The 12,854-nt window shown below is 42.8% G+C and overlaps 1 protein-coding gene across 1 annotated transcript; it reads right to left on the bottom strand.

The window, feature by feature from the left end:
• Positions 1-5,717: 5,717 nt before the first annotated feature.
• On the bottom strand, positions 5,718-6,653 carry CDK5R2 (cyclin dependent kinase 5 regulatory subunit 2). The gene has a single exon (XM_015821609.1). The coding sequence runs from the start codon at positions 6,651-6,653 to the stop codon at positions 5,718-5,720; it is 936 nt and encodes a 311-aa protein (XP_015677095.1).
• Between the last annotated feature and the right edge of the window lie 6,201 nt (positions 6,654-12,854).

Raw genomic sequence — 12,854 nt, 5'->3', positions numbered from 1 at the left:
TTTTTCAGAAAACCAGGAGGGTAGGGGACTAGGAAGGTAGGTGTGTCCCAAAGGGTAGGGTCCACTACCAAGAAAGCATCCTGTCTCAGCCCTGCTAGGTGGCATTTAAGGGATCTGGAATGTACCCGCCCTATCAGGATATCTACTCAAAATGGAAATATACAGAATGCACCTAAAACATGAAAGTTATGCAGACATAAAGAAAGATAATCTTTTATAGAACAAATGCTTTATTGGATTTCAGATTCCAGTGATTGAGAGGACACAACATTTATAAAATTCTCCATGGTTTCAGGTTGGAGACAGTTTTAAGGGACACAACTGGTGCCTGATATTCTGTTTATTGACACATTCATGGGTTATGAAGTCATACTCAGTCAGCATGGTTCAGCAATAGAAAATGCAATGCTCAAGGCAGTTTTGGTTCGGGTCCATGATTCCCAAAAGCACACTGCTTCAGCCAAAATTTTGCTATCGCTACCTGATGTCATCTCCCACCTTGCCCAACTTTACATTCAGACTTTACTGGGTTGCTTTGCTTATAAAAATGGTCTAGATGATACAGTGAATTTGCTAGTTTGGATAACTCAATGGAATGAGAATGGAGTAAAAAACCCAAAGGGAAAAATATTCCCAATGCATCTTATGGGAAAAGTAGTTGGGCAACAGCCTGGAATTCTTCTGATTGCTCCATTCTTAAGTCCTTCTACCTCCTGGTCATTTGACTGAGAATAGTTGCTACTGTATTAAGGGATTGGAAATAATTCCAAAAGCCATATCCACAAGTTTTCTCTATTGTGTTTTACAAGGAACACCATACATAGCTATAGTTTCTCATTCTAAAAAAGTTCTTTAATCCTTAAATTATCTACTTGTTAACCACACACCTGTTGCATTCTCTTAATTGCAAACCATGCACCTGGAAACCACATGTCTGAGGGAATTCTGTTGCTCAAAACAGCCAATACTGAGTTAAATGAACCTGTGGTTCAAATCAGCAAAAGTACATTTTGGGTATTAATGGTAACACCCTACCTATGGTGTTGAGGCTGAAGTGAGAGAGGAACCTGAAGCTGTGAGACAAAGCAGAAATCAGAATCAAAGGACAGAGTAGGAGATATGATCAGTGAACACATCCAGAATCAGAACTGAGAACAACCCCCAAAATGCAAATTTTGAATGGGCTTTGATTTTGCTCTTATAGCAGCACTATGTTTCTGGGTTCCCAAGGTAAGATCCTGCTAAGCAGTCTAACCAATTTTCTCACAGCTTGACTCTCCAAAATGTTGGATGGCGAAAAGATACCGTACTTGGTGCTGGATCAATTTCCCATTGATAAGAAATCCCATAACCACCTCCTCTTGGCTTCTTAGCTAACCCCCTCCCCCCTCCAGCTAACCCCGCATAGAATCTCAGTGCTTTGTTCAGATAGCTGTCATTCATGTACTCTCTCTCTTACACACATACTACCAAGCTGATTTTGGTGTACCCATATTGGCCAGCTAGAAGGTATATTGGGTCAGCTGTGTTGAGAGCTTGTAATAGTGATGATGAACATTACAGCAGACCTGCCGGTGGTCGAATCTCTGGTTCAGGTTAAAAATAGAAAGATGAAATGCTGATAGCATAGATGTGCCTAAGAACTCAAGAAAACCATTTGATGGGATAGGACCCCTCCTACAATGGACAGCCTGGACAGTCAAACCAAGCCTCAAAGGTGCTTCCCTGAGAAGGCTGCCTTATCTAATTCACTGGTTCACCATATGGGATGATTTTCCCTTAAACTGAATTCACCAGTTCTGGACCTCCCTAACCCTAGAAAGAAATTAAATTTAAAGAAAAACCCTACTGAAACAAACTGTTGATACCATAATGACAATCTTCTCCTGAAAGAACTTTCTGGAAGAAACCCTGCAGAGCTGTACATTCTGTGTAATTTGCAGTTTCTATTTTCTCTCAATCTTCCGATATATTTGCCTCTTCTCTTTAAAACGGTTGCCTGCTGAAAAGTCATTTTCATTCAACACATAGCAGAAAAAAGCAAACCGGCAAAATAAATAAAAAAAATGGAGCTGTACAATCATTTATACACGTCCAAAATGTAGCACACACAGTTACCTTGAAAAAAATCTCTCCAATTACATCAGCCCTCAGACATCTTTGATTTGAAGGGAGGGCCTTGCTATGACTTGCAAGTTCAGTCAGAGAGCATATGCTGTTCTCGGCAGTTACACCTGCCTTGTGGAGTGACCTCTTCTTTAGCCCCAATAATGATATAATCATTGCATCTTTTAGAATGTATGTTGATATTCTTCAGGTGCTATTTCCTCATTAATTGTTTTAATGGATTATTTCTATAATATGTATTTATGTTATTATAAATCACAGTGGTTTTTTTTAAAAATAAACAGTAAGTAAATACTTAATTGCTACAAAAAAAGAGAGAGATACTAGCAGCATTTCAGTGCAGTGGGCTAGCATTTGACCTAGATGGAAGGCAAAAAGATTCCGAAGTGGGTTGAGATCATAGCTCCCTGTTGAAGACTGCAATCACAACAGCCCTAGAAAGACCCATATAGGAGGAAGCTACCCTGAATATATTGCTAGTCTTCAGGCAAAGAATAGGATCCATTGACATTTGGGTTCAAGTCACTTCAACAATGTTCAAATTAAAGACAGAATGACATGACAGCAGAAGTAGAAACAAGTTATTAGTATCAGCATAGGTTTCTAGAATACAAGACGTGAATGTTGACTTTTTTGTAACTTTGGTCTGGACCCAGCTCTCTTATCCTAGCTTAAGCATGATTTTTTTTAAAAAAAAATGTGTCAGGTGTATTAAAACACAGGTACCCAAACAGGCAGACTAACTTCAGAAGAGTAACTACTAATAATAGCTCATCTGCACTATAATTAAGAACATGCTTCTGAAACAAAACTGCTCTTTTCTGTTCACCATTTTTCAAGTTTATTATTTGAATTATTTGCCAAAATGTCAAAGCCTAAACTTCTGATAATGTAATCCTTCGAAGAGGTATGCAAAGAAGAACAAATAGCATAAATGTCTTACAAAAATAGCAGGCATCCTGCTGTCTTCCATTATGGTTTAACACATGCAGAGCCAAAGTTCTGGGATCAAAAACCATTTCAAATCAAAATTATGGAGACTGCATGATGAGGCAAGGTAGTATCTTTTAAACTGAGGGCTTGGTTTCTCTGATTTTTTTTTTAAAATACAGAACCAGCAGTCTTCTCTAAATGATTTTATGTCAAGCTCAAAAATCAGTCTATAAATTCCTAAACCATTTAACTGTTGGTTAAAACATGAGTCAAATTGTTTATTAACTTGTAGTAATTAATCCTATCAGCTAAGTTTTAGCAACTAATCCTATCAGCTAACTAATCACTACGGACTTCTCCATCACAGCAAGAATCCATAAGGGATCTTAACCAGATGGACAGAGAACTTCCATGCTGTTGTGAAAACAAAGAATTCCTCTTAAAATTTCTGCTGCTATAGTTTTGCCTGTTTGATAAGTAAAATGGTGCAGTAGACTCCTTCACGAAAAAACAAAATAAATATCTGAAAATTGTTGACAGTTCCACTTAATAACAGGACATAACAGTTGATCAAATTCCACCTTTTTTTAAAAAAAGGGGGGGTTAAAACTGAGAACTTAATAAACCTTTTATGCAGTGCTATCATATCACTTTATGAAGTGAAAATTGGAAAAGACAAACATCTGCAACAGTAGCAATAAAGAGACCAAAGAAGCAAAGTAACCCAAGCCTGCCACCCTAAAATAATATTAAAAGAATAATAAGGCACAGCAGAGACATCTGCCCATCAGCATTCTTCAGAAGATGCCAGCAATTAAGGATGCCAAACTGAAAGCATACTTCTTAGCTGGAAGGAGGGGACAAGAAACTATCAATATGTTCTTAATAAATGTACCATTTTTTATTAGGTGCAGTTTGAAAGAGGACCAGGATGCCAGTAGGAAACATTCTGGTTTACTTTTAGTATCAGAAATTAGAATTAAAAATAGGTCCCACTTTGATTGCCTCTTTAAATGACCTCAGTTACAGAGGATTACATGCCAAACAATAAAGCTGGTGGGCAAGGAATGTGTTGCTTTATCAACAATTACATTTGCAGACATTTTAGTAATTAAATCATATTTTTTTTTAACTGAGATTTGTTAAGGCCAGATCTTAAGAACACACAGAGCATGTCCTTGCCTAAAAGGGCTCTGGAATAAGATGGACTGCAAGTCAATATCAAATCCCATTAGCAAGTCTGGGATCTCCTGCCAACACAGCCATTTAGGAAATCATCAGCCAACTATTAATGCCTCCTCCATCCTGAAGTAAAGCCTCAGCATGAATTGCTGTTGCTAGCATCCCTTTTCACTGGTTTTCATAGATCCAATGCATTTAGTATTCTCTCCTAGTACAGCTGAATCTCTCAATGACTGAACAGTTCTGAAGTTCTGTTTAGATTCATTCCGTTTATCTCTTTTAAATATACAATATAAAACAATATGTTATTGTACATTTGAGCAACATTGGCACAAACATCCCATAAGTCAGACATTGTTCTGTTACATTCAAACACCATGAGATGGCTTGATTTTTTTTTTTTCAGCTTCAAGAATGTGCAAATGTCTACATTAGGTCTAAGAGGCTAGCACCATGGACAGCTCCCAGCCTCTGCTTTAGATGGGAGGCAGTGGGGGCGGGGGGGGGCAGGAAGGAGAGAACAGGTCAAGTGGAGCATTGGAAGGATAGCAGCAGAGCTTCCCCAGCACATATTTTCAGTGTTGGGAGTGGATATACACCTCCTCCCCCTCCCCTGTGCCAAGATGAAAAGAAAGGAAAATTACAAAAGGCAAGTGACTTGCAGTAATGGTTTTTTTTATGACCATTATCTATTTTTTTTAAAGAACCATTATGTCAGAGCTCCATCAGCAGGAATGACAAATACATGCAGGGATTTCTTTAACTGGGGTAGGTGGAGGGGAATAAATACCCTGGCTGTACTGTGATTCACAGTAGCAGAAGGGAGACCCAAACCGTTAAGACGGTCAGGTTGGGCTTTCTCGAACAAGGGCATAGCCATGAGTTTTCTTCCGCACGAGTCAGAACCTTGCCGATAAATAATGCCTCAGGCTGATCCATTAATATGTTCAGGGATTCTCTCATTTGGAAGAAAGAGAACCCCCCCCCACTGCATATACAAGGCCCTAAATGCATCCACGTTGTCCATGGCACCTTGCTGTGATAGCAAAGACTGATTCTGCTCATAGATGAAAGATACAATGTCATGGGCCAAACCATCCCATCTTACCTATTCTCAAATCATCTAGTTGTTGCAGTTGTGAAAAGGGCTTGATGTAATTCTGGGTGTGCCCCCCCCCCAATGGAGTGTTGAAAGAGTGGCTGTAGCAAACCTTCTCCATCCCCAAACACAGACCAAAGTCTACCAAAGGCTTGTAGGGCAGGAGGGAGAATGGGAAGCAGTTCCATGATGCTACCTGTACAAAAGAGGATGACTAAGGGCTATGCCCCCCCCCCGCAGCTCCCCAATCCTCACCCCTGGTTTTATTCCTCCAGGAGAAGCCCTAGTTGAGTCAAGCCTTTGGGTGAGAAGGGGATGAAGAGGCGAGATATCTCTAGAAGGTTGGGGGGTGCTGTGGAGGGCCCCCCTGAATTTCCTAACGGTCCAAGCTTATAGTCCAGTGTTTGTTGGTGCTGGAGGAGTCCTTTGTGGACCCCCCCTCGCCTTCATTCTTGAGGTCCTGGAAGACCTGCGTGAAGAAGTGCGGGTCAGAGTTGATCTGCAACATCTTGGTGCTCAGGCCCTGGATGATGGAGAGGCAGCGGTCCCAAAAGCGCTCCTTGTCACCCTCAACCAGGAAGGGCTTAAGCGGGTAGGAGATTTCATTGCCCATGTAGGAGTAGGCCAGGTAGAGGCAAGTGAGGAAGGAGGCTTGAAGCTCCGCCTGGCTGCCAATCTGGTCGCCTTGCAGCGCCTCGCGACACAGCAGGTACACAAAGACAAGGTTGGCGGGGGTGATGAAGCCTTGGTCCTGCCAGCCCTGGAGCAGGAGCGAGCGATCCACGCTGCGGAACCAGCCGATGAGTTCGCCGGGGCTCAGGTCCTTGAGCCTGTAGCATCGGCGGCACACGAAGTCCCCTAGGCAGCGGAGGAGCTCGCCCGTGGAAGCCTGCACGATCACTCTCCGCGGGGAGCCGGCGGCCGAGCGGTTGCTGGGCAGCGGCGGGGGCGGCGGGGGCGGTTTCCCGTTGTCTTGGACAGAGACGGGCACAGTAGGCACCGGCACAGCCAAGGGACCCTGCTTGGCGCCGTCCGGCTGGGACTTGCGCACGTTCTCGCGGTTGCGTTGCTGCACCAAAGGATCAAGCGCGCCTCCGGAGCCCGGCTTGGGCGTCACCTTCTTCGTGTTCTTCTTCTTTTTGGCAGAGGCGGCCACCAGGCGTTTCCAGGTGAGGGCAGAAATCAAAACGCCGGGCCGCTTCAAGCGGCTCTCGCCTTTGCCGTGAGCCCTGCCCGGAGCCGCCTTCTCGCCGAGGACCCCATTGCTGCCCTTCCCAGACCCGCCGGGAGACAGGGAGAGCACTGTACCCATCCTGCAGGCGGCGGCGGCGGCGGCGGCGGCTTCACCAGCTGCTGCTTTACGAGACTGTCCTTCTTACAGCTTCTGCCCAGACGCGCCCCGCACACCGGCCATGGGCTGGGGCGGGACGCAGTGGCTGCGCCGGCGCCTTGAGGCTGAGCTTCCAGAGCAACCCGAAGGAGCCGCAGCGAAACACACCAGGCGGGAGAAGTCGGGTCAACCGGCGTCCGGGAGCAGCGTTCTTCGAACTCGCTGCGGCTCCGAGCGAAGCCCGCCGTGCCCCGCCCCGCCTCTGTATGAATAGCCAATCCCAAGCCTCTCCTTCTTTTCTCTGGGAGCCAATGGCCGCGAGGCATAGCCGCCCCCCCACCCCTCCTCGCCGCTCCGATGCCGCTTCCTTTTCTCCTGGGGAACGTCTCTCTTCCGGGGAGGGGGGGGGCTTCCAAATAAAAATAGAAAAGGGAAGCTCGGCCCTTGCCAGGCCCCGTCCTTCCCCGACTTAATTTCATTCATCTGCTCTTAAAGCAAGGGCGTGACCTACAAGGCTCGCGGAGGCCACGTCCAGCTCTCCAGAAATGGATGTCCTGCGTCTCCTGTTATCCCTCGCTATTGATTGCATTGCGCGGGGAGGCTGGCACATCCGGGTGGTTAAATAATCTTCATTCCTGGTACAAAATGTTAGAGGACGCGCAGACAAGTACTTTTCCTAAATCATAGCTTGGCTTAGCATAGCCAGGACTAGGAAAGAAGGCTTTTGTAAAAAATGCCATGCTTTGGGATTAGAGGTCATGAAGCCTGCTCTCTTCCCTCGTCCCCTTCTAAGGAGGATCCCCATGCTTCTAAGACAGGTCTTCCCCAAGCATGACCCCTGCATCTGCTCCATTTGAAATCCTATAATCCCATAGCTATGTTGTTTTAGGATTCTGAGAGTTGACGTCAAGCCAAGGGATCTGTTTTGTGCATAGGGCAGAAAGCAATTTAAAAGTTAACCAGCATCTTAAAGGTCAGCAGAATGCAAATGAGTAAAAATAGATATAGTCTTGAGTTTTCCACCTAACCTCTGTCCTGAGATTGGCAACTGAAGTCTTTATTGACTGTAATCTTTAAACTCTTAAGGTTGACTCCTAGAGTAGATTCAGTAGGTAAGAAATGAGCAATGCAGAAATAATGCAATGGCCGCAAGTTTTTGCTTGGTCTCTGGTGCAGGTTTCATACTAGGGCACGTCCAGACCATGCAGCATAATATGAGGAGAACACTGTCCGGAGGCTATTTTGATGCCTCATCCAGATCACCAGAGCTCTGCAGTAGCAGTGTTAGATAAGTGTGGGAATATATTTGAAATTGTTTGCTTTCATCCAGGCCAGAGTTTCTTCTAGCGCAGTGTTTCTCAACCTTGACAATTTTAAGGCATGTGGACTTCAACTCCCAGAATTCAAGGTTGAGAAACACTGTTCTAGAGGCATAATTTCTGCATCTGAATTGAAATTACCTGAAAAAGGTAATTGGGTGCAACTAACATATTGATAGCAGTTCAAACCTGCGCTAAACTGACAATATATACTTTAAATATAAATCACATTGAACAGTCTTACAGAATCAAGCAGACACCACTACTCTGTGCGTAAGGGTGGTACACACACTTGCTCTTGCTGAATTTCATTTAGAATCAATACAATCAATGGTGTATGATGCTAAAAGGTGTAGTTCAGGATCCATGAAGAGCCATAGGTTGTCAATTGTTATGTTTCGATTGTTAAACTTGGATTATCTCATAAAAGTGTGTGCTTTAGTGTGGGGATCCATGGTTCAACAGATGATTGAGAAGTTCACCAAGATCAATGGGAGCAAGCTTCCGTATTGACCCAGACATGTTGCATATTTATTTTGAAGCAAGTTGCCTGTAGCAGATTATCTGCACAGTGTCTGGCCTTTTCCAAATAGCCAAGTAGCTAATCTCTTAGGATAAATATAATCTTACAGCAAGTTTTAGCTTGCCTTCGATGTTTATCTCAAGCTTCTGTCTTCCACTGGTTGAATCTCTGTTTTGCAGTATATTAATTACATTCGTATTGTACCTTTGATGTTGGTGCCAACATGGATTTGAGATTCAAGTAATAAAGCCTTTATTCTACAATCTCTCAGGATCAGATCCTATCTCAGGGTGACCCTACACTCTTCTTGGTGAGAGAGGAAGAAGGAAGATAACCATTGCCATTTACCAGTTACAATGTTTCACAATGATCTATCTCCTAAAAGAGCCTCCTCTCTAATCCACAGCATCTAGGAATTAGTGCATAAAAACCATTGCACGAGAAAATGAAAAGCCAAGAATAGAAGGCTTTATTGGGCTAACAAGCTGGTGTAGAAATACATGAATCTTCTATATCAGTCTTGATTTGATATTTTTATTTGATGACAGATTCCACAAAAAAAGTGCATACAGGAGTCCCAGCACATTTTTTGTCTACTAAAAGATGCATCTCGGTGCTTTTTTTTTTTTTCATTTCTCCTTTGGATCAAGCCAGGAAGTAAGGTGCAACATGGGGAAACAAACTGATGTACAAATAGATATTCGCAATGGCTCATGATGATAGGAGATATTACAAAAATAAATCCTGCGTGGGCAAAGACTTGGACTGGTTTCAACTAGTTGACAACGTTTAAAAAATACATTAACCTGCATTGATGGCTGAGAAAGCCTGGATAATAATAATAATAATAATAATAATAATAATAATAATAGTAATAATAAAGTTGGAAGGAACCTTGAAGGTCATCTAGTCCAACCCCCTGCTCAGGCAGGAAACCCTATACCATTTCGGACAAATGGCTGTCCAGTCTCTTTTTGAAAACTTCCAGTGTTGGAGCATTCACCACTTCTGGAGGCAGGTTGTTCCACTGGTTAATTGTTCTCACTGTCAGGAAGTTTCTCCTTAATTCTAGGTTGCTTCTCTCCTTGATTAGTTTCCACCAGTTGCTTCTTGTCCTGCCTTCAGGCACTTTGGAAAATAGCTTGACTCCCTCTTCTTTATGGCAGCCCCTGAGATATTGGAACACCTCAGATCTTTTGATAAGGATAGTGGAGTGTATGGGGGTGTTTGGGAGCCTTGAACAAGGAGGGGTCATAGTGTGCCTGGAAAACCCAAGGTATGGCTTTGCTAAAGTTAAAAAAAAAAGTCTATTTTGCAAATATTTCTCAGTCAACTGTTAACTGCCACCACTAATACTACATACAGTAGAGCTACATAAGGTTTCTTTTAGCCTTTGCACAAATAATAGGTGGAGTGAATTTATCTTGGGACTGTTCTACTTCAGGCTTTGCTTCTATAATGGAATAATCTTCATTCATTCAGATAGCACACTAATATGGCAGGGATAAGGCGAGGCAAGGGCTCTTCTGAAATCTAACGCTGCTGTTTTAATCAGGCTTCTTTCTAAAAGTTCCTTCCTTAAAGATAGAAGGGTAGCTTAAATACAGGAAGCCATGCCAACTTTTTTTGTATTCGAAAGGCTCCAGATACGGATAATCATTTCTTCTTCCCTCTGATTGAAATGCCAGAAGAGCTCATTCATAAATGCACTAACAGCAGCTGGCAAACAACGTGAATCAATCTACTCCATGAAGCACATATGAAATAAGGGGATTTGCCACTGTAGGATAGAATGATGGCTACTAACTGAAGGGTTTAAAAGGGATATCATAAAAATGGTTGCCTCTGAATTCCAACAGCTGCATAGAAGGCTTTGTGGGATCACATTTCTTCTGAACCAAACTTGCTTAGGCCCCAGCCAGGCTGTTCCCCACGGTTCTTATGTTTTCCTGGGACCGTTAAGCTTTTTACAGGTGTTTTCCCTTTAGAGACTGCGTCCTGCTCATGTTTATTTCAAAGTAAATTCCACCAAAATCAGTGGGATTTACTCCTGAATAAACACCCAGAAGCTCCTAATTGCTCTAGCTCTAAAGGCAAGATCTGAGAGCAGGAAACAATATCAGATTGGAAACCAGACTTGTAAAAGAGAGAAATTACACTACCGACAATCCATTATCTCACACATAGAACACAGAAGGAACAAATTTCTGAGGAATAGTTTCATTTAAGTCATTAATACTTCCGTCTTTCTTTTCTATAGCAACCGCAATACACTCATGCATTTCATATTAGAGCAGTGCACGTATGATTTGATAATATAGGCCAGTGAAATACACTGTAAAATGTTGGGAGAATGAACAGGCATTAGATCTGCATTCAGCTCCAGAATTACTTCGCAGTCTCCAAAGCCTTCTCTCATCATGCCACTGAAGTTCAGAGAAATGTTTGCCATTTTCAGGCCGGAAACCAAATAAAAGAAAGCATTGCTTTAGCTTTAGAGTGGAGTTAAAAACCTTGTAAACTCAAACAGAAAATCCACCCCCCCTTACTTTGCATTACGGTACATTTCTTCAGTATAACAGCTTAAGGGGGGGGGGGCAACTGCCAGCCAGCACAAAGTTGCCTCCTCCCTCATTAAATAAATAGGATGAGCTACAGCTCATTATTTAATGTTTCTTCCAGCTTGTCAATTTTTGGCCATGTAAATTCTATTACTCTGTCATGTATCTCAGGCAGCATAGCCAATAGGAAGAATTTATGGAAGTTACATTAGGGCCACCAGATGTAGATTGCAAATCTCCATGTGATCACTAGATGGAAGCAAAAGATTTTAGCATTATCTCTCTGGTTCCCTATCCTGGCTCTACAGATAGGTGTACGCCAGACCTGTATCTCTTAATATGCATCTGATGGTCCTAAGATAAAATCAGTCATTTAGAGCGGGGAGGGGTCTTCAAACTTGGCCCTTTTATGACTTGTGGACTTCAACTCCCAGAATTGTTCAGCCAGGCACGCTGGCTGAGGAATTCTGGGAGTTGAAGTCCACAAGTCATAAAAGGGCCAAGTTTGAAGACCCCTGCTTTAGAGAGTAATAACTCCTGCGTTATGCAATTGCAGGTCCTGATTGGTTGCTGTAATTTGCCAGTTACTTTTGCTTGTAAATGTAATTGAATGTATGTCAGACTATCACATCCAGAGCCTTTAGCTCCGAAAAGACCACTAACTTGGTCCCATCAAGGATAAAGGTGGCAACTTTGATTAGGGGGATTCTCTGCTTGGGGCAGAGGTTGTGTGGAATAGGACTTGAAGGACATCAATAAAATGATGTTTACCTTGTCTGGAACTACTATCAGATCCTTAGTCTTATCCCACTTTAATTGATAAACATAAAAAGGAATGCATCTGACCTATATGTATTTCTTGTGCCTTAGGAGCAGCACAGGAACTCTACTGCTTAATATTCTTCATAGCAAAAGCAAGAGTCTTTCAATTGCTTGAAATCCGATATGGTTGTGATGATACACAGTTTACTGGATCACAGTCCACCAAAAATCCCAATTAGGATTCTCTCTATAATGTGTACTGANTAAAAAGGAATGCATCTGACCTATATGTATTTCTTGTGCCTTAGGAGCAGCACAGGAACTCTACTGCTTAATATTCTTCATAGCAAAAGCAAGAGTCTTTCAATTGCTTGAAATCCGATATGGTTGTGATGATACACAGTTTACTGGATCACAGTCCACCAAAAATCCCAATTAGGATTCTCTCTATAATGTGTACTGAAGATCTTTGCTGTCATCTAATTTGGATTATGCAGTCCACATCATGATGCTCGACTGCCCGACTGCCCTTTAAACAACTTCCTCAGCCCCAATCCCGCTTTAGTCTTTTTTTTTTTTTTTTAATACTTTCAATTTTGATTAAGTTTGGTGGGGCAGATGGGATTTGAGATAGCGAGAAGGATTCACTTGCTCCATTCCATTCATTTGCTTTTCAAATCGCTCTGCTTTTGAGATTAAAAGAACATTTCTTCTTCTGCAAAACACCCTCCCCCGCAAGTCCTTCTTTCTTATTTGGGGAAATTAAGCCTCCATGTGTGGTGTATTGGATGTGACCGCATGATTATGCACGGGACCCATGCTCCCATGCGTTATGTGGAGCAAACCTTTTCTCTTTGACTTTGCTTCTGTGCTTCTCCCCCTCCTCCCCTTCCCCATTTTAGGGCTAGCTGGGAACATTTGTTAAACAATATTCTCTCCCCCATAAAACCCCACTGAGTAAGCAATGACTTGGAGAGCAAGATCAGCTAGAGCAAGGTTAGTCATAGAGGGAGGGCAG

Source organism: Protobothrops mucrosquamatus, unplaced genomic scaffold (assembly GCF_001527695.2).
Source record: "Protobothrops mucrosquamatus isolate PMUCROS unplaced genomic scaffold, P.Mucros_1.0 scaffold1362, whole genome shotgun sequence".
Classification (NCBI taxonomy): domain Eukaryota; kingdom Metazoa; phylum Chordata; class Lepidosauria; order Squamata; family Viperidae; genus Protobothrops; species Protobothrops mucrosquamatus.
Note: the sequence above shows the minus strand (reverse complement) of the source record. Positions and strands in the feature narration are given on the sequence as shown.

Excerpts from the sequence above, each read along its gene's own strand:
- CDK5R2 (XM_015821609.1), bottom strand. The coding sequence starts at position 6,653 with ATGGGTACAGTGCTCTCCCTGTCTCCCGGCGGGTCTGGGAAGGGCAGC.